This window comes from Lampetra planeri, chromosome 16, assembly GCF_965212315.1.
Source record: "Lampetra planeri chromosome 16, kcLamPlan1.2.h2, whole genome shotgun sequence".
Lineage (NCBI taxonomy): Eukaryota > Metazoa > Chordata > Hyperoartia > Petromyzontiformes > Petromyzontidae > Lampetra > Lampetra planeri.
The window spans coordinates 6,792,991-6,814,022 of NC_136122.1; the positions used below are offsets into that span (position 1 = coordinate 6,792,991).

A 21,032-nucleotide genomic window follows, 5' to 3' on the forward strand; every position below is an offset into this window, starting at 1 on the left:
CGCATTGATCAAACTTCCCTTAATATATTATTGATTTGTTCATTTATTCATTTATTCAATTTGAAATCAAAGGGATTGAGTCGTGCTCAGCCTCGACTGCTTAAAGCGCTGTCATACGAAGGTTATCCCTGTTGATTGCGTGAACCAAAAATTGGGTGTTTGGGGAGGTTCATAGATCAACACTCAAATTACTCCCAATATCCACGGATCGTTCCACTGCAACATATCACCAAGCCGATCTGATAAAGGGCAGAGTTATGGAACTGGACGGCATTTTCACTTCATGTTTGCTTTGTCAATAGTAAATTTGAGGCAATTTAGAAGGAACATTAAGGATGGCTTTAAGGAGTTGGAAAGTTTGAATTGCAAGTGCCGTCTTTTTGTAAGCTTACTGGCAATATTAGGACTCTGGGGATGTTGCCGTGCTGTAAGGGTTAGTACACTGGACCTACCAGACAGAGGTTGCTGGTTCAATATCCCACCGCAGCAGCAGCAGCAGTTAAAATGAGGCCAAGTTTCTTAAATTCTTACATTCCACTGCCCGTGTTCACTCAACATTACACACTTAAGTACCCTATTAATTCTAGATTTGAAGCTTTCGTGACTGCAAGGATTCATACTCTTAGTTCTTTTGGTAAAGTCACGTGGGTAAAAAATGAAAATTAAAATTAATAATTATTTTATTTTTTTATTAATTTTCATTTTCATTTTTTACCTACTTGACTTTACCGAAAGAACTAAGAGTATTAAGTACCCTAGTTCGGCGAGCGACTGGTCACGTTGAGGTTTGGGTCAAATGTGGGTGGTCCCACCTCTTGCAAGGCATCTGGCCAGGATGGAAAAGTAGGCGAAAAAACCCGCGAGAGAGGGCGTTGCAGAAGCTCTGTCTCGTGGAGGCCCTGCCGCAAGCAGGGGTAGTCGGCGAGGAATTGCAAGGGGCTCCTTTTACCGCTTTATCACTATAAATCCGAGTGGTTTTTCATTTTTCCTGTCACTTCTTCAGAAGGTCTGTCTGCTACAAAATGACAGGTCAACTAAAACGCCAGTCAGCTGAAATGTTGAGATCTTCCTTTGCGGGTTGACTGACAGAAAAAAAAAACGTTATTACTTTTAGTTAACTTGTTTATGAAATGGGAAAAAGGTTTGACACACGCTTCGGTAACACTGTGGCCTTAAAAGTAAAACATTTTATAGGCGATGTTTTGGGCACTAGCCCTTCTTCATGGCACGTAAAATTGGTATAAGATCACTGAAGCCAAAACTTTATGAGATTATATAATAAATATCATCCCTTAACTTTGCGAGGAATTGATGTAGGACACTGCTGATGAAGAGTCTGGAGACTGAATGAGGTTATCTTTGATAAAGAAAACTATTACAATGGTGCAACAGTGGTGAGTGCAGGGCGATAACCACTATCGCAGTGCCACAGCGGTAAGCTCTCCGCACTAAAACCCAGTAAACGGAGTTTCATTCCCAGCCATAGTTAATGTCAGTGGCGAGTGATATTTGAACCAGTCTAGAGTCCATCATTGCCAACTTGCTCCGACCACAATGGTGAAGTATGGTCAAACAACCCCAATGATGAACGCGGTGTGGGGAGGCTATCCATACTCTTAGTTTCTTCGGGAAAGTCACGTAGGTAAAAAATGAAATTAAAATTAATAAAATTAATAAAATTAATAAAAATAAAATAATAATATTTTATTTCAATTTTTATTAATTTTTATCAATTTTAATGAAATTAAATTAAAATTAATGAAATTAATAAAAATTAAATAATATTATTTTATTTATATCTTTTAAAATTTCTATTTCATTTTTTACCTACGTGACTTTACCGAAAAAACTAAGAGTATGACTCCTTGCAGTCACGAAAGCTTCAAATCTAGAGGCTATCCATTATTATTCTCATGAATAATAATAATGTTATTGAGTTTATTTAAATAAAATACTAAATGCAGGATAGCATACGTTTACAAGATGTGGGCAACGGCTCACCTCTCTGCTATGAAGAAGGCCATTGCCTGCCACGTCACCTATTTTCTCTCCGTGTATTTATTTTTTGAGGGCGCATGGAAGTGTTATTGATGAAAGCTTCGTTTTTTTGGGTACTTGCGCACCAATGCCAATGCTAGCATCACGCGTTTTTTTTATTCCATTTACAATAGTTATTCCTAATTGCTGAGCAATGGGGTATTCATCTTCGTGAATGTAGTGTTGGGGTCGAGAGCTCAATGCCATGGTCAGACGGGCAGACCCAAAGAGCAAAGGTAAGGGTCGTTTGTCTCCAGCTGATAAAAAACAAAACTTCAGCGGAACAACGCGCCCATAATGATTTAAAATGCTTTCTCTTACTTGTCGTCAAGTCAATATAAAATGATTTTATATTGGACGGAACAATAAAAAAAGAAATTGATATAAAATACCCTGGTCCACGCTCATGTCATGTTTATTGCGCACATCAAATGTTTGATGTGAAATGTGTTCTGGAGGAACATATTGACCGACTTCGGTGTTGTGTGGGAACAGACAAATGTACAAAGAAACCCCCCCCCCCCGTGCAGCCAACACAGCCTGCTGGGGCAAGTGCTGCTAGCGAGCACCTATGAAGGCCGGCACGGCACACGAGGGGGTTGGTGGCCAGCACCACGCACGGCCGCCTTTGTCTCCCCGGTATTGATGTTTACACATCGCACCAGGTACTCATTTGAGGCTCGGTCGAGCTAAGCGAGGCCCAGGACCGGTTCAGATAATCGCTGCTGGTGTTGGCCATGGGCGGAAATGGAACTTGGGTCACTTGGTTAATAGCGCGACGCACTAACCGCTGCGCTACACGTGGGCACACGCCATCCACGTTGTGTAACTAGTTCATAACTATCTCGAGTTGAAATAAACGGACACAACTCACTGCCGAATAATGGAAAACATGTACCAAATCGTCCCTATTACAAGGCACACAATCCAATAAGCGTGTGTGTGTCAGAACACATTTGTGTAAGTGTTTATCGACACTCGGCACAAGTGTGGGGGTGTGTCTATCTTTCCGGAGCATCTCATAAATCAGAGAATACGGGAGTAGGCTGATGTTTCGGGAAATGTCCCTTCCACAGATCGGAGATGAACTTGGGTGTGTTTTATCGTTGTTGTGTTTCCGTTGTCATTGCACACAACTGCCAACATCGTGAATATGTATACGTGAATATTGTAGCTCCTTTCAATAAAAAAAATAATTTGAAGACATTTTTTGTCTGCATCACGTAGCGTTCATCAACCGCTCCATCTGCAGGCAATTTTGAGAAGGAGTGACTGGAAACACTTTGCATTGCATATTCAATGTGTATGCCAGACCTGACGTGAGCGTTTTGTAGAATACAGAAGACAGCTCATCATCGCGTGGCTACGACTGAGATTTGAAACGCAAACGTTAATATTTCAAGGCATGATAAGCTACCTTTATATATATGAAAAAAGCCATCTCTGAACACGTAGCTCGAATATTGTTAAGAGTTTATTTTTTATTTCCGCTATTCCTCAATTGGCTACGATAATTCTCCACGTACGATAAAGCCACTGCGACGAGCAATCATGTGTGGCCAGGTCAGTGAACATTACCAGGCAAACAATATTTTAAAAAAACCGTACAACATAATTTAATACGATTTGAAATCAGGAAATTAATAGATAGCTAGTTCCATAATTTTTCGCAACAAAGCAGCGCGTTAGGTAGCGTACAATATTCACGAGTGCAGTCATCAGCCATGAAATATCCACCTCGGGATGAATGCCTATCAATGCCGATTCCATCTCGCGTAATCGGTCTTACGCCAGCGCGCGATGTGATCTCGTCACGTCGTCTCCCACGGTGGCCATCACCTTGGGTGTGTTACTCTTCTTTCTCACACGATAAGCCACTCCGTTGAGCTATCATTTGCGGCCGGGTCACTCCCGAAAAAAAAGCGAATAGCCCAGTGGGCCTTACCTGTTAAAATAAAAAATAGTTTTACATTTTTTGTGGTTTGCTCACCTTTCCTACACTTTGCCCTCCTGGCGTGTTTTTTGTACTGTTTGTTGTCGTAACGTTCTGACCCGCCCCCAACTGGTTATCTGAGAACAAGAACTTGATAGCTCATCAGATTATGAGGCCTCCTTTGCAAGTACCAAAATATAAGAATAGAGTTTTCCCCTTTTTTCTGGCAACAAAACTGAAACCTTTTTACAATAAATCATGTCTACATAAACCACAATACTTGTGGTCAGAATGCAAACAAAAAACATCTGATAATATATGCATTGTCCTTGAAACTGATTGGTCTACACCAGAGACAGCTTTCTTTAGTTTCAGTTTTGTTGCCAGAAAAAAGGGGAAACATCTATTCTTATAGCTCAGAAGATATCACCAGTATAAACAAATGTTCTGATTCTGGTGATTTCCTCACCTAGTCTCGTTCATTGGCCGTCAGTCCTCTCTCACCAAGCTCACTTTTCTGAACGCTCACAGCGATGCCTCTAACGGGCATTTCCCCTCCGATCCACGTGTTTTTCCTTCCATCACTCGGTGCGAGTTCCATTTTTCTTTGTCGGTGTCCATGTTTCTGATCGACGTCATAACAGGATTCCTCCAGTCTAAATGAAAATTCTTATTTTGAAGTTGTTATTTTTTTCGTTCATATACTTCGTTTTTTACGGGTTCCCTATTCCTGTGTCGTGTGGAGCACAAGTACTGATACTCAATGTTTTGTATCGGGACCGATGTAACCGTGCTTGTGTAAATAACATCTGTACTGTACAACATATTTACCGCCGTAGGACGCCCATAAAATAAGAGTCGATTAGCTCATTGGTTCCTTCCTGCTGAAATAAATAAAATCTATCTATTTATTTTGTCATCTTGATCACCACCAGCCTCGAATAGTCACCCTCGGTATGCACATTATCTCGCGTTCTCCAGTGGCATCCCTCGAATAATGACGTGAACTTGTTCGACAAAACTCGCGTACCGCTCTTATTTTGCACATATTCATTTTGCGCCCGACTCCGCAGCCTTTCAATGAACATAGGTGCGCGGAAAACGTGAGGCCCGTGAGTGCTCTCCCGTCGTCCACGTTGACGCCCTCGTTTCTCCGATCCAATTTTCAGAAAACATATTCTCACGTCGCTGTCAATTTACTGGAGGTCGCCGCGGGATCTGGTGGGAGGGTGTGAAGGGTCGGCGCGGCGGTGGCGGCTTCAGCGAAGCGCTCGCCGCAATGACGCCCTGATCTTGACGGTAAAAACAAATGGCTCCGATAAGAAAACTCGGAGAGCGATGAGTGCCTCCCTCCAGCCACACCGCAAATCAGGGCGTGCGGCAGCAACGACGGCACGCGGCGCAATTCGCAACTCCGGGAAGCCGCATGAGCTGTGCGGTTTTAAATGTTTGACTGGAAACGAATTTCTTCAGAACTGCTTTTTCTGTTTGGTTTGTTGTCCTTCCTCCGCACCCCCGACTAGTACGGTTGGCTACATAGAGTGTGAAAGAAGTTCAAAGTGCGTACGTACAACTACTATAGCAACACGAGAACCAGGTCGCCACACCATGTTAACAACCACAACATCAACGGCTACATCTCGGAGAAAGTAATTGGCGTTAGTTGCTGAATTTGTGATCGTCGTCATCGTGAATAATCGTAAATAACCAAAATTATTGTCGCTTTAAGAGTCTTACAAACCATTGTGTAACCTTTCCCAAATACATTACACACAATGGCCAACTTTTCCAAAGCAATCCCTTTGAAAGGTTTATATTAACCCCCCCCCCCTCAAAGGGGTAGATGCCAGGCTTGATGGTTACATATCCAGAGTGCAATGTCAGGCCATGTGCATACGTATTGAGCGTGGCTTGAAACCACCAATGAGCCTTCTTAGTTCTTTCGGTAAAGTCACGTAGAAGGGAAATAATAAAATAATAAAAATTAAACATAATAAAATAATTCTCACGACGTTTCGGCCACAACGCAAGCAGCCGTCCTCAAAGCTTTAAATCGAAATTTCACCAATTAGCCCTTAGTGCACGGGCAAATCGTGCGCTGTAAACACAGCCGCGCAGCAGCCTCATCAGGAAAGCTAATTTTGAAACCAAAAGCCCAAGTGGGTCCTTGAACGAGTGAGCACTGGGCGGGGCACGTCTGCAATTCGCAGAGCCGCGTGGTGACAAATGCCAAGGTCACATGGTGGGTGACGAGACGACCAACTGTCAATTTGTGGACGCGGTTAGATTTTTTTCCCAGGATTTGACCCCGTGGTGTAATGCGTACCTGGTGGCAGATTTCATGGGCAATGACCATCGTCGCTTCCAGCCAGTAGTGGGTCGAGGAGATGCCAGGATCCAGCAGAATATTCTGCTCCACGAACACATTCAGGCCCCAGTTTTCCATCGCCGCATACGGGTGCTTGGGCACTGCCAGTAGATCTTCGGGTGGAAAACACACACACAGACACACAAACAAAAAACATTGTTAGACGTTTGAAACACCAAAGGTGGGAGAAATCACTCCTCGCCTTGGTGTTAGATCTGACACACACACATGCACACGTAGCTTTAGCTCCTGGGCTCTCACCATCGATACATTCCAAAGCCATGAATTTAATAGCACGAGGTGTACATTAGAATTAACACGCCAGTTCCCACACGGTATGTACCCACAGTCCAGCAAGTTAGCAATATAATCGTGTTGTTCTCACAGCACAGCTAACACCCTCACTGCAAATGCTGCCTGCATACGCTGTAATGTTGCAAAACAACACAATATCAAGACCAGTACTATTATTCTTAGCGATATTCTCAATTAACAGCTTAGGAGAGATGGTCAGACATATGGTACAACAGCACAATTTTTGTACGCATCAACATCATCAACATCATCAGCCAAGATATAAAACCACTGCTGGATGAGCTCTTTCCCAATCTATCACCTTCTCTCATGGTCTTGCGACGAAAACGATCCATTTAACAGATGCACACGAGCCGGTTTCATCGCTCCATCTCCACAGTGGTTAGATTTTCTGGCGAAGGGCGCCATGGTGATGAGATGTTAACTACCTCGCCTGGTATACAGGAGGCCATGAGTTCAATCCCAACCCCGACGATGCCTGTATTTTGGGAGTTTGCATGTTCTCCGTGTGGTCACGTGGATTTGTCTCCGGGCTCTCCGGTTTTTCCCTCCACATTTAGAAACAGGCTTTGAGAGCATTTGACTGCGAAACATTTCCACGTGATAAGCCACTTCGTTTGTGGCTATCATTTGCAGTCAGGTCGCTTCTGAAAAAGAGCGATAGAGTTCAGTGGGCCTTACCTGGTAAAATATCTAAGTTATTTCTAATTTAATAGTTTAGTTTAGTATGGCCTCCTTTGGCTGCCACTCCATCGTTAGCCCTGACGTCTGGACCGGTTGGCTACATATGGTGCGAAAGAAGTTCAACATACATACATCGTCCCCTTCTGTTGACGTGTGACGTGCCTTTCCCCCAAAACCTACTTGCCTTTCTTAACAGTCGATAACGTCGTCAAAAATTAACATTTCTGCACTGTCTAAATAAGACCACAGCGACATACGCTGTACATAGTTAGGGGGACTGCGGGAGAAAAGAAAGGGTGATGATCGCGGGGGTGAGAGGGCGTGATGCAAGAGGACTTCACCCAAAGACAAGAGACTAAAGGAAAGGTCTTGAACCTGGAATATAAGGACGAAGGCAGGGGGGGGGGGCATAGAGCCAGTCGGTACAAAAAAGACCAAACAGAGGCAGCCTCTTAACAGAAGAGGCCCGGGGAAGAGTCTAACCTCTCTTCGAGTTGAAGTTCACTTGAATGCCTTTGCTGCTGAAGGGCAGAGTATAAGTGAGAAAGATGAGATAAGAGGGGGAAAGTTAGGTGAGATGATATTTTCAATGTCGTCGGTGCAGAGCAGTGACCACTTTCGGGCCTTGCAATTTAACCCTTTGGTTTCCGCCAATGTGGGATTTTCAGATTTCCAAAAGGATATGATTGCATCATGACATTTCCCTGTTTATACGCCAAGCCTTGCCAAGCCAAAGGGATGAGTTTTAGTAAAAATCTAATTCGTGATATCTGCCCAATTATATTTTTCCAAATATTTGTTTCTAATGGGAGAAAACAGGAGTTCATTTAGCAATTCCAAGCATACACGGGAATAAGACTCAAACTCCCCAAACAGATCAACAATCTATTTGTTAAACCGCCTCTGCAAATTACCCCAGGGTTGCGATTCAAGTCAAGAATCAATGCTCTCCTTAACTTCGTGGTCAATGTAGTGGCCTCTAGCAGCTGCCGGAATAACACGAGCCACATTATATACAACGTACATGCGTTGAAACGCATTTTATACAACACGCAATTTGAAACATACATCGTTGATCTTAAGAATCGAATTAATCGATGCCTTGATACACCCCTATTTGGGCCGCTTGAGTTGAGTGACTGGCAATTGATCTCGGCATAATCAACCTACTCCTCTGGCAAGACAACCAAAAATAACCCTTTACTGCCATAACACCGGGCACCCGTGATATTACATGCCATTTGATTCTGCGCCGAACAAAAAAAATCCGCGATCATGTGACCAAACTATGACCCATGTTGACAGGAAAGCTGACGTGGCCATGGGGATCGGCTGGTGTGCAGGAGCTGGGTGGATTTGCGGTCGCAAGCCCACAGGGGATGGAGATGGCAAGCAGGAGGCCTTCAGCCATTATAAGGTCACACTAATTGCGCGTATAGTTATTGCCACAAATGAACCACAATATTGTAATAAGAGCCTATGTCGGATTCACGTGGTGATCGGCTTTGCCGGTCCCGCTTTACAGCCAATGGGGGGAGAGCCTGGGAGCATAGCCTCGGCGTGATCACGGGATGTCAGCTAGGTGATTAGTTTCGCTGGTCTTGGCCTCAGCCAATGGGAAGACAAGTCAGGGGCGTGGTCCCGGGAGTTGATGGGGGATCTGGAACATTCGGCGCAGGCTATTGAGGATTGGCTGGAGTGTACCACGTGACCCAGGCATTAAATAAGGGGAGAGAGGAGAGACACGGGGTCAGACACGGAACGAAGAGAGAGAGGGGCCACGCGCGAGTGGGGCTCCGGGTGCCACGTGGCGGTGTGTCTCTGGTGGCTGTCTGCCCGCTTCCCGTTGCCTGCCAGCAACAGGGAGTGTTTGTGAACTGCAAGAAGTGAAATAAAAGGACCGATTCCACAAGCCGTCTCCAGCGTGTTATTACAATATCATGATGATCTCGTCAAGGACTATAAACCATCACGCGAATTCTGGGCATCCTCGCAGCAGCTATTGGCCAACCATCGAACAAAGATGGCCAATGAATCGCGCGCTTTCAGGTGTGCTTCTGCGGCCGTCTGGAATGAGCTTCCTTCAGATATTAGGAAGTCACTGGAGCTATGCACTTTTACATCATCTAGATCGAAAACTCATTTCTTTCGAACTCCTTTTTGTGTTTAGTTTGTTGTCCTTCCCCCGCACAGCTGGATACGTACAGTACATTCAGAAGTGGATAGATCAGGGCTGATGGTGATGGTATGATGGGAACCATTAAGCTTGTCGGTGGAGGAGTTGTGAGAGGCCACCGGCCCATAACTGAAGCTGCTGCAGGGATAACATGCTGAGAGCAACCTCATCCCCGTTTCGTTTAATCCCCTTGTACGTGGCACATTGGTGGCAAAGAGCATGGAGGCTTAGGCTGCGGCACAAGTGAAAAGCATTAACCCCTTCACCCACGAATTTATGACTGCCGAGATAACACTGGGAGATGCTGAAGCAGTTTCTCACGAGCTTAGTTGGCAGGAGGCGCCATAATCGGATGATATAAAATGCTGGGCCTTGCACTACTCTGAGACGAGATGAAAAATTCTGGGTGAAAAAAAATCCTCTAATTTTTTTCGCTCCGAATGAATTTTGTGAAATTGCCCGGTTAAATGTTAGTCCAGGTGATTTATGGAGGGTTTATGGTTCCATTGATGAGTCAAAGTACATTTTGATTCACCCTAACTTGGCAGAAAATTATCACATTGGAACACCTCAGGTCACAGCTAGTTTACCCGAACAAAATTCTCCTGCCCCCTTTGTACACAATGACTCTTTGCATAGCCACTGTAAGCAAGTGAACAGGTCCGTACTAAATTATTCAACGATTATTCTATTGAAATTACAAGTTTTCCGATGACAATTACAGTAACTGACAGTCACGACTCACTGTATACAGTGCTACTATCCCTACAAAAACTATAATAATTTATAGCTCTGTCTGAATAGTTCCATTCCTGAAGAAGCTCCCAGTACGTGAAGCAAAACGTCGGACGTTATTTCGGAGATCAACACGCGGTGAAACCCTACAACGCATCGGAGAGCTACACAGCACAACCACGGAAACCTACGCATATTAAATATAATTATAAATACAGGAAAACCTTGGATTGCGAGCATAATTCGTTCCGGAAACGTGTTTGTAATCCAAAGCACTCGTATATCAAAGCACTCGTATATCAGTTGTGATCACGTGACGCTCGGCAGACAAAGCGTATATACACGTACTACTCGTATTGCAAGACCTCGCTCGTTTATCAAATTAATATTTATTTTAAAAAATTTGCTCGTCTTGCAAAACACTCGCAGACCAAGTTACTCGCAATCCAAGGTTTTGCTGTATATTAAGATTATAATTTAACGTATCTAAAAGCTCGTAACATTGTATATTTGCGAGCGTGTATTCCAACAAAAACGAGCGACGACTGTTAGGAAGTGAGAGGGCACGAAGGTTCTTTGACCTTAAAACCTTTGAAAATTTAAACATGTGTACGGAAATAACGAATTTCAGTAATTACGATAGACTGCTTTGCTCATCAATCCGGTGACTTGCGCAAGGTCTTCAATAACTATTTGGCTTCCACTATCGCTGACTGTCCCTTCGTGGAAGAAGCCTCTTGCCACCAATAGAATCAGGGTCATAAACAGCACTACCAGCACCTCCATTTGTTACATTTCCAGTGAGCGCAGCGCAAAATAACTGTGAACAGAGTTAATAAAAAAATATATATATATGAATACATTACATCACATGCAATTATGCATCCTATTATTTTTGCATGTGCAGTTCATTATTGGTAGGTCAATAGATACTCGGCATATAACGATGGGCCATTCCCCTCCCGCCATCTCCCCACTCACCCACCCCGCCACGACCCATCCCCACCGAAGCCCCAGCAATTCCATGAATTGTTATGAATTGGGGTTGCAATTCAAATGAAGAATCAACTCTTGTTTGCCCCCTGATTTTCACCGTCCCGATTGCTTTGCTTCTGATTGCCTCCCTTCTCGTTCATACGGCCTCCTTCGCTTCATTAGCTTCAACGTAACATCGGCATTAACATTCGCGTATGGTTTGCACAAGTTGAAAATAATAAATTATTAGATGTGCACGATTCGATGTGCGCATTACAAGCGCGAGGATTGAGGAATCTTTGCATCATTGCACGCCTAGATGAGCACATGCCGCCCGCTCTTTTGTCAATCCTCTGCTGGATGAGGGCCTTCTCACACCATGCAAGTCACGGGGGGTCATGAGACCATACTTCACCACGCGAGTCAACGCATGCCGGTGAAGGCAAGGAAGCCGATAAGCATTGGCGCAGAGTAAAGTGCTGCCCTCTGATGCCCACACCGTAGCCCCGCAGCAGCCTATGGCATCTGCTACGCGGGTGGTGACAGTGGCTGTATGGGCGACCACACTCTGAATGTTACGGCAAAAATGCGCGCGCAAAACTGAGGCTGCATGGAGGGAGCAGCCCCTTGCGTTTGCTCCGCAAGGGTCGCGCAGGTCAGCAGTCAAAATCCGTTTGCAGCGGGGAGTAAAGACTTTGCGGTATTGAGATGCAGTCCATGTGCCTGCAACGCATTCAGGATCAAGAACAACCGCAAAGCCCAGCCTGAATGTCCAATCGGGAGCTGCCTGATGAATCCTGCGGAGCTAGAGATTGCCTTTTGGCGTTTGCTCTTTGATTTTCAATGTTTCAAACCGAACAAAGGAAGGCTTATATTGAGGCAATCAACACGCTTGCGAGGAGAGGAGTTGGGAGGCACCGCGGAAAGCGAGTTTGTTGCATCGGCGTAAAGAACGCGTAAAAAACTCTTTAGCACGTCGGCTTTCGCGACAAAGATTATCCTTGAGAGGTTTTTTAGGGGGTTAGATCGCGTAAATATGCCAATTGTAAATGTTGTGGGTTTACTCTCAAACACACCGGTGTGCTGTACTAATAGCGAATTGGCACGGTCTGTTTACGGGACAAACAATTGGCCGTGTCGGGTGGTGGCGGGATTCACGACACATTTATATATTTACGCGATTTAACCCCAAACAAACAATAACTCTATTGTCGTTCAAAACTCTTGTCGGAATTCTAGTTCTAAACCACTGACACAAGCATTATGAATAGTCCGTGTGATCCTCTCTCACAAAGGGTTGCTTATTTAGTAATTTGTCACTGTGTTCATCTCCCTGGAGCCTGTCGCAGGAGACATGATGGCAGAAGCGATCATGATTGATGGATGATGTGATGGTGAGTGTGAAAAATGTGGTCTCCTTTCATATCACACAAAGATGACTCGACTTTTTAAATCCCAAAGACGAGAACAGCACAGTGTGAATTATGTAATTAGTTAATTGCCTCACACCATTATTTGCATAACATTTATAAGCAATGTTGAATTTTGACTAATTAAAACAACACATTTCCAGATTAACGACAGCATGTCCATAAACTGAACCAAATACAGAGCAAAAATACTGAATAATCAATATCGCCCATAAAAATGTAAACTGTGCAACAAAAGCTCGCTCAACTTAATTCCGATATCATTTTGCTATCTTTTCGATTTAAAGCTTTCGTGACTGCAGGGATTCATCTTCTTGGTTCTTTCGGTAAAGTCACGGAGACAGCGTCTTCCTGACAGACCTGGTCTTCACCTGAGGATGGCTGCTTGCGTTGGGCCCGAAACGTCGTGAGAATGATTTTATTATGTTTTTATTTTTTATTTTATTATTTACATTCTACGTGACTTTACCGAAAGAACCAAGAAGATGAACACTTTGCTATCGTTTTACCTTCGTCTTTACACAGGGCTGCATCGAACGCGGCAGCGAGACGGACAGGCAAAAGCCACCAGTCCCGCCCACCTCCACCAAAGAGAAAAGAGTAGATCGAATAATCCTAATAAATGTCTCTTCACCTCTCCACACCTGCCACCACCACTGCACTCTCTCTCTCCGGCTCCCTCCCCAGCACGTAGGCCCGCAATTAGTGGATTTTTAAACGACCTTGCTTATAATTCCCCGCCGCGTGGGTGGCAAACGACATCACTCAAGGCGGCTGCCACGCGCCGCCCCGCAAAGCGCGAGAGCAACGTGCAAATTAAACCGACTGACATTTGGAGCTTCCGTCTGAGGACAACGATCTTCAGGCCCGGCGAGCCGCGGTTTGCGCGGCCGGCATCATTAGCCCACCGCCTCCAATAGTGGGGATTAGCAGGCGGAGGTTTCGATTTAAAGCTTTCGTGACTGCAGGGATTCATCTTCTTGGTTCTTTCGGTAAAGTCACGTAGAATGGAAATAATAAAGTAATAAAAATAAAACATAATAAAATACAATTCTCACGTGAGGACGGCTGCTTGCGTTGTGGCAGAAACGTCGTGAGAATTATTTTATTATGTTTTATTTTTATTATTTTATTATCTCCATTCTACGTGACTTTACCGAAAGAACCAAGAAGAACCAAGAAGATCAGGCGGAGGTTCTTCAGTCATTGGCTCGGCTGGGCAAGAATCGGGGGGGGGGGGGGCGGGGGGGCCTGCTTCTCTCCAGGGCAATTAGTGGCGTGCAAGCACCAATAGACATCGAGCGACCGCAAGGGTCAATATTGGTCTCGCTAAATTTTTAATTTACTTTTAAATTATTTTTCATGCAACAAATGCGTGTTTTTTGTTGTTGTTGTACGCGCATGGTATGTTAAAGGGGGGGGGGGGGGCAGTGGTGTTGTGGACAGCGACCTGACTGACGTTTTGAATCTCGGCCACGGCTAACATCAGTGGACGAGCGGTGCACTGAAACCGACTGGTCCTGGGTTCCACACCCTTCGCCAACTCGCACCGACCAGCGTGGTGAAGTACGGTTGAACAATCTCCATGATCGAATCGGAGAGAAGCGACCGTCATCTCGCAGTGGAATGCCAAGGAGCTGTAAGTTTAACGAACATTTAGCATTCCAGATTTGAAGTTTTCGTGACTGTAAAGTTACGTAGGTGAAAAAAAAAAGGAAAATAGACATAATCAAATTAAATCACGACGTTTCGAAAGCAACACAAGCTTCCATCATCAGGTGGTTCCACCTGTGTTGCTTCCGAAACGTCGTGATTTAATTTGATTATTTATATTTTCATTCTCATTTTTTTTTCACCTACGTGAGTTTACCGAAAGAACCAAAGAGTAACATTTAGCATTTTGTGCTGCGGCTGAGCACGACTTATTATTGGAAGACTGTGAACAAAAATCTTAGTTTGAGATCTATTAAGCCCATCATCCATCTAGAGTGATTAAAATATGTACCACTTTGCAAGCAGTCAACAGGTGTCCAATGAAAGCACTCGTCCTGCCATGAGAATGTTGAGTTTTTTTTACTGTGCTGGCTCAACGGGACTATGCCACCGCTCCCCAGCTGACATCTGTGAGCGACTGGGCACAGTAGGGGCTACAGATGGTGCATCGGCCAATCATCTCAGTCAGCCAATAACACCTGGGTCTGTCCCGTGACCTCCTGCCAGCAGGCGTTTGACACTTCACGTGGCCTTAAAGTGCACATAGCCTGGCACAAATGTCGTGGTGACGTCACCGCCACTTAGTGGCGAATGGCGGTTGTTGTTGTGTCTGTAACAAAGAGCTTGATAGGTCTTCGGATTCCTCCAGTCCGAAGAAAGATTCTGATTCTGAGTGTTGAGCAATGCCACAAAAATTTTTTGAAGAGGGCAAGAGATTACATGCGTTTATTGATTTCAATTTTTTAACTACCTTTCAATTGGGTCTCACAAGTGCGTCTGCGTATTTCTAATTGCCGTGGTGACAAAATATTAAATTTAGGCTTCGTATGGAACACAGAAGCTGGCAGTAGCTCTGGTTGGCTTCCTTAATAGGCTCTAAAATAGGTCAACGCTATTTTTACATTTACTTTATAACAAGCTCATGTTTCCAGCTTTCATTTAAACTATGGTAAGGCATGATGTTTTAAATGGTAATAAGGTAAATGGCCAAAACATATATTTCAAAAGCAGTGCCTCATAATTGGATGCAAGGCATACATGTCACGAAGCCTTCGTGGTTAATTTGTAATATGTATATTCGCTTTCTTTTTCATCCACTGCTGGATAACAGCCCTCCCGACGTCGCGCAAGTCATGGGTTTTATTTAACCAAACTTCACCAGTGCGAGCCAACGACTGCTGTGCTTATATTGAAAGATGTTAAAATACGGCCCAACGAAACCACTTACCGGCGTAAACGCCCCACGAATAAATTAATCTATTTTGTCATTTTAAACAAAATATATAATCAGCGGTACATTTAACGCGGTGAAATAATCATAACGAATACACAAAGCTGGAGTGCAAACAAATACGCTTGGGTTTGAGGCTTCCCCCTAAAAGCAGCAGCAGCGCATTTAGTTTTTTTTTTTGGGGGGGGTGGGTGGGAGGAAACTGGCCCAGTTTTTTGGCCTCCATCCAGGCATAAATTGCTCTGGTTATGTGCATGTGAGCGGCACCAGCTTCCCTGCGCTGCCGGAGGGTGCAATGCACAGCGGTACGCCCTTGTGATTTACACTCAGCGCGCACAGGGGGGTTCGCCTTCTTTTCAGAGCGCCGCTTACTCGCTCTGCCACCATCTCGTTTTAATCTTTACTTATGGCTCAGAAGGGGCTCGTGATGACACGTTCCTCACTGCCTCGGCCTTGCCTTACATCTGTTCGAGCGCCACTTTAAATGCAAGTGTGTCACTTTGTGGCGTCGGTTTGCTGTACCTACGAGGACATGCAGAATAATGTTATTTTGTCTCACTGATTTATACCGCTAATGCCGACACTTGAAAAACGTTCCCTCCCTTTGTTAGAGATTGTGATCCACACATTGGCAATGCCATGGGTTAACCATAAAATACGCATCATTTTTATATTATATATCTGAGGTATATCTACTTCTTATGCACATATATATGGATGTATTATACGTTATACGATCTAAAAATAGGTAAAAATGTTACTCCGCGTAGAGCCCTGCAGATACGAAGCCATTCCAACATTTAAAGTACACTGATTGCTTGCAAGACACACATTTTATGACGGTTAGCGTATTTGTCTGAGTGCCATTATTAACACCCGATTAAAGATAATAACCGACGATCATGGCCGGGAAATACAACTTATGTCACTGCAATCAGCGTGCAACGCGAGACTCACTACAGCGATGCTGTTCCTGCGCATCGCAACTACAACGCAAATGTCGAGGTCTGCAAGGCCAACGTCAGAGCTTGGGGAAAGAATTCGTGTCGTTTTGCTCTTCCTCATGCGCTGGAAGGAGCGTGGGCCGCACTGGGTTCACGACGTGGTCCATGGTTTGGATCTTTGAGCTTTCAAATTCAGCCGCGAAAAAACGTGAAGGAAAAAAAAGGATTCTCTCTGCAATCCACCCCCCACCCCATCGCTCCACGCTTGGGTGTGGTGCGCTCCAGACCTCGTGCCGATCACCGCTGTCTCCCCGGTGCTGATGCTTGCACACACACACACCTGTTGCTCGGATTAAAAGCCGTGTTTACCTAGGGGAGGTCCAGAACAGCTTCAGATACCACTTTACCACCCACTGGCGCTGCTGTTGCAACGTTGGAAATGGGTCCCGTTGTTCGGAGTTCACAGTGCGCTGTGAAAAGCACTGTACCGGTGAGTACAAAGACAAAGATATTTAATTGACTACTTGGGAAAGTGCTATTAGCGAGCGCCTATTAAGTCAGGCCAGCATGGCGCACGAGGTGGGTGGTGTGGCCAGCACCACGCTCAGCCGCCTTCGTCACCCTATTGTGGATGTTCAGATACGAATGTAAGGCCGAGTAGACCTAAGGGAGGCTTTGGACCAGTTCTCATATCACTTACCACTGATGTTAGCGCCTGCCAGGAAATCGGACTCGGGTCTCTGGGATTGTAGTGCAGTGCACAAGCTCCCAATGCCATTGCGACCCAATTTACAAAGATCCCCCATGTAGCCTGAATAGACCCTTGGAACGGCACACGAGGGGGTGGGTGGTCAGCACCACGCCCGGCCGCATTTGTCTCCCTAGCGGCGATGTTTACACATCTCACCAGGTACCCACTGCACTACCGCTCCACATACACACACACGCCTGCGTGCATGTGCACCGAACAACAGCCTTACCCAGAAAAACTTGAGCAAAGGTGGCTCAGTCGGCTTAACCCCTGTATTCAATCGGCGAGCTAAATATCTCTGGAGTCCCGAGATCAATTCCCGCCCATGCAAGGCTTAAATGCCAGAGCGGCTCACTATCAAATAGTCACCTCTCCCACACCCCCCTCGCATTGCTCTCAGAATGGAATCACCCACTTTAATTCCATCGCTCCCGGTGTGATCTCATTGTCAGTTTCCAGCTGTGCTGAATTTAGTGCTGCGAAAACTGAAATTGTTTGGAAGGGGGGGGGGAAGAGGGCATTGGCAGCCTTCTGACAATACAATTGCTAAAACTTATACCCCGAGCGTAAAGCTCCAGTGATTGGAATGCATCTATTAAGAGCCTCGCCACGTGCGCAATGTTCTGCCCCTTTGATGGTCCGGCCCCAGCCTGTGGTGAGGATAAAGGAAACGTGAGAATTGTCCTATTTAGGATACATGGAGAGATCAAGTCTTATTTACCATGCACGTCGAGAAGTTACGCTCGGTCACTCGGTGCACGTGACGTTGGAAAGAGGAGAGTTTTTGTATGCACGCGATTAATTTAGCACCTACAATTAGGAATACATTTTCAATTAAATCTTCAGCAACTAAAAAAGAAAACTAGCATAGAGTACCCATATTGCTATCATCATAATCATCATCTTTATCTGTCGATGGCTAGATGAAGGTCTCCCCACGACATCACCATCGTTCACTGTCCTACGATGCCACGATCCATCTCACTCCTGCCTGCGCATGAACGTAGCTCATGAACGTCTCTGACGAGCGTATCTCATCGCCCCATCTCCGTTGTGGTCACCCCCTCAGAGACATTGTATTATTTGGCTGCCATTCTCTTACCAGTCTCCTCCATTGGACATCACTCTTTCTCGTTGTGTGTCCTACCCATGATTTGTGTTTTCCGAATCCACGATTTGTACCTTACCCTCTATAAGCGTACTATTTTATCGGAAGCCACTGGGGCTATGCACTGTTAAATCTAGATTGAAAGCTCATTTCTTTAGAACTGCTTTTTGTGTTAAGTTTGATGTCCTTTCCCGGCACCTCCGATTGGCACGAATGGCTACGTACGATGCGAAATAATTTCAACATTCATTCCTTCCATTAAGCTGTTTTGAGATATTCGAATTTAGATGCTCAAAAAAAGTACTGTGTATTCTGCTGAAGTTTTCAGATTGTCTTTCCAAGCACTAATTTTATTTTGCTATAAAACACGTTGTAAAATGCCACATTTTTTGTTTCTTAATCTGGCAGACGCTGTGCATTAACAGTAAATTTGTTGATAAGGTGCATATAGATTATTCTCTGGAAAGGTTAATGGAGCACTGTGGGTATTTCCCAGGATGCAATGCAGGCCCACTATTTATCATCTTAACACATATTACAATTATCTCTCAGTGAGCAATAGCATGCAATGATTTATGTAAAATATAACTTTGGACAATACTGTATAAGTATGAGCATCTAAGTGTCTTTTGTAAACCCATGCCGAAACACACGCAGAATGTTATTTTACGTTTTTTCATTATCTTAGCTGAAATCTACACAGAGTTTTCCATCAAAAAGTAATATCCCATGACCACACAGGTAAAATACATCTTTTGCAAACGATAAATGTAATTTTGTGGAGCGGTGGCCCAGTGGTCAGCGCACTGTCCAGCATTTTATATCCAGGCTGGCTTAACATCAGTGGAGAGTTACATCTGTCTTCTTTGACTCTTTTTTTATTTTACCAGATAAAGCCCACTGATATATATAGCTCTTTTTCAGAAGCGACCTGGCCGCGAATGATAGCTGAAGTGGCTTATGTGGAAATTTGTAGCAGCCAGATTCTCGAAACGCACGTTTCTAAATGTGGAGGGGAAAAAGCGGAGGACCCAGAGAAAATTGCACGCGACCGCAAGGAGGGAGACATACACAAGCGTCAGGGTTGGGATAAAACACACGAGCTCCTGTATGCCAGGTGAGGTAGTTTACATTTCGCCACCATGGCGCCCTGAAGTGGCCCTGGGCCCCTGTCCTTCACCAGCCTTCACTGGCCAACGTGGCGAAGTCGGTTACACAACCACCACGGTTGACATGGCGTGGGGGAGGCTTTCTTTCAGCAGTCGATTGTAAAGGGGCTGCAAGTTGTTTTTCCTCATCTTACATGCGGTGCTGGTGGGGGGGGGATTTAGTCAGACCTTGAAGATATTATTTATATACAATTTGAAATTCAGTCACAACACAAGGGTTAACGTGCAACGGCTATTAATGGAAAGTGTCACTCTGCAATATGGGTATCAGGACCCAATTTAAACGTTGTCACATCCTCACGGGGCACCTCGTCAGGTACAGTCCGCTACGCCGCTGAGCCCTCCGTTAGAGTGGAGTGTTGTAGTCTGTTAGAGTGGGTGTTGGGGTGTGTTAGAGTGGGTGTTAGAGTGGGTGTTGGAGTCCGTTAGAGTGGAGTGTTGTAGTCTGTTAGAGTGGGTGTTGCGGTGTGTTAGAGTGGGTGTTGGAGTGGGTGTTGTAGTCTGTTAGAGTGTTAGAGTGGGTGTTGCGGTGTGTTAGAGTGGGTGTTGGAGTGGGTGTTGTAGTCTGTTAGAGTGGGTGTTGTAGTCTGTTAGAGTGGGGTGTTGGGGTGTGTTAGAGTGGGTGTTAGAGTGGGTGTTGGAGTCTGTTATAGTGGGAGTTGGAGTGGGTTAGAGTGGGTGTTGGAGTGTGTTAGAGTGGGTGTTGAGGTGTGTTAGAGTGGGTGTTGGAGTGTGTTAGAGTGGGTGTTGGGGTGTGTTAGAGTGGGTGTTGGAGTGTGTTAGAGTGGGTGTTGTAGTCTGTTAGAGTCGGTGTTGGAGTGGGTTAGAGTGGGTGTTGGAGTGTGTTAGAGTGGGTGTTGGGGTGTGTTAGAGTGGGTGTTGGAGTGTGTTAGAGTGGGTGTTGGAGTGTGTTAGAGTGGGTGTTAGAGTGGGTGTTGGAGTCTGTTAGAGTGGGTGTTGTAGTCTGTTAGAGTGGGTGTTGGGGTGTGTTAGAGTGGGGTGTTAGAGTGGGTGTTGTAGTCTGTTATAGTGGGGTGTTGTAGCCTGTTAGAGTGGGTGTTGGAGTCTGTTAGGGTGGGAGTTGGGGTGTGTTAGAGTGGGGTGTTAGAGTGGGTTAGAGTGGGAGTTGGGGTGTGTTAGAGTGGGGTGTTAGAGTCTGTTAGAGTGGCTGTTGGAGTGTGTTAGAGTGGGTGTTGGAGTGTGTTAGAGTGGGTGTTGGAGTGTGTTATAGTGGGTGTTGGAGTGTGTTAGAGTGGGTGTTGGAGTGTGTTAGAGTGGGTGTTGGAGTCTGTTAGAGTGGGTGCTGCAGTGTGTTAGAGTGGGTGTTGGAGTCTGTTAGAGTGGGTGTTGCAGTGTGTTAGAGTGGGTGTTGGAGTCTGTTAGAGTGGGTGTTGGAGTGGGTTAGAGTGGGGTGTTGGAGTGTGTTAGAGTGGGTGTTGGAGTGTGTTAGAGTGGGGTGTTGG

General features: G+C 45.2%; 1 protein-coding gene across 1 annotated transcript in view; it reads right to left on the minus strand.

Annotated features, from left to right (window-relative positions):
* The window catches only part of TRHDE (thyrotropin releasing hormone degrading enzyme), a 213,440-nt gene that overhangs the window by 85,271 nt on the left and 107,137 nt on the right, over positions 1-21,032 (minus strand). Inside the window, exon 4 of the mRNA XM_078601407.1 lies at positions 6,297-6,451. Coding sequence (XP_078457533.1) covers positions 6,297-6,451 — 155 coding nt within the window. The remainder of the gene's footprint in view (positions 1-6,296; positions 6,452-21,032) is intronic.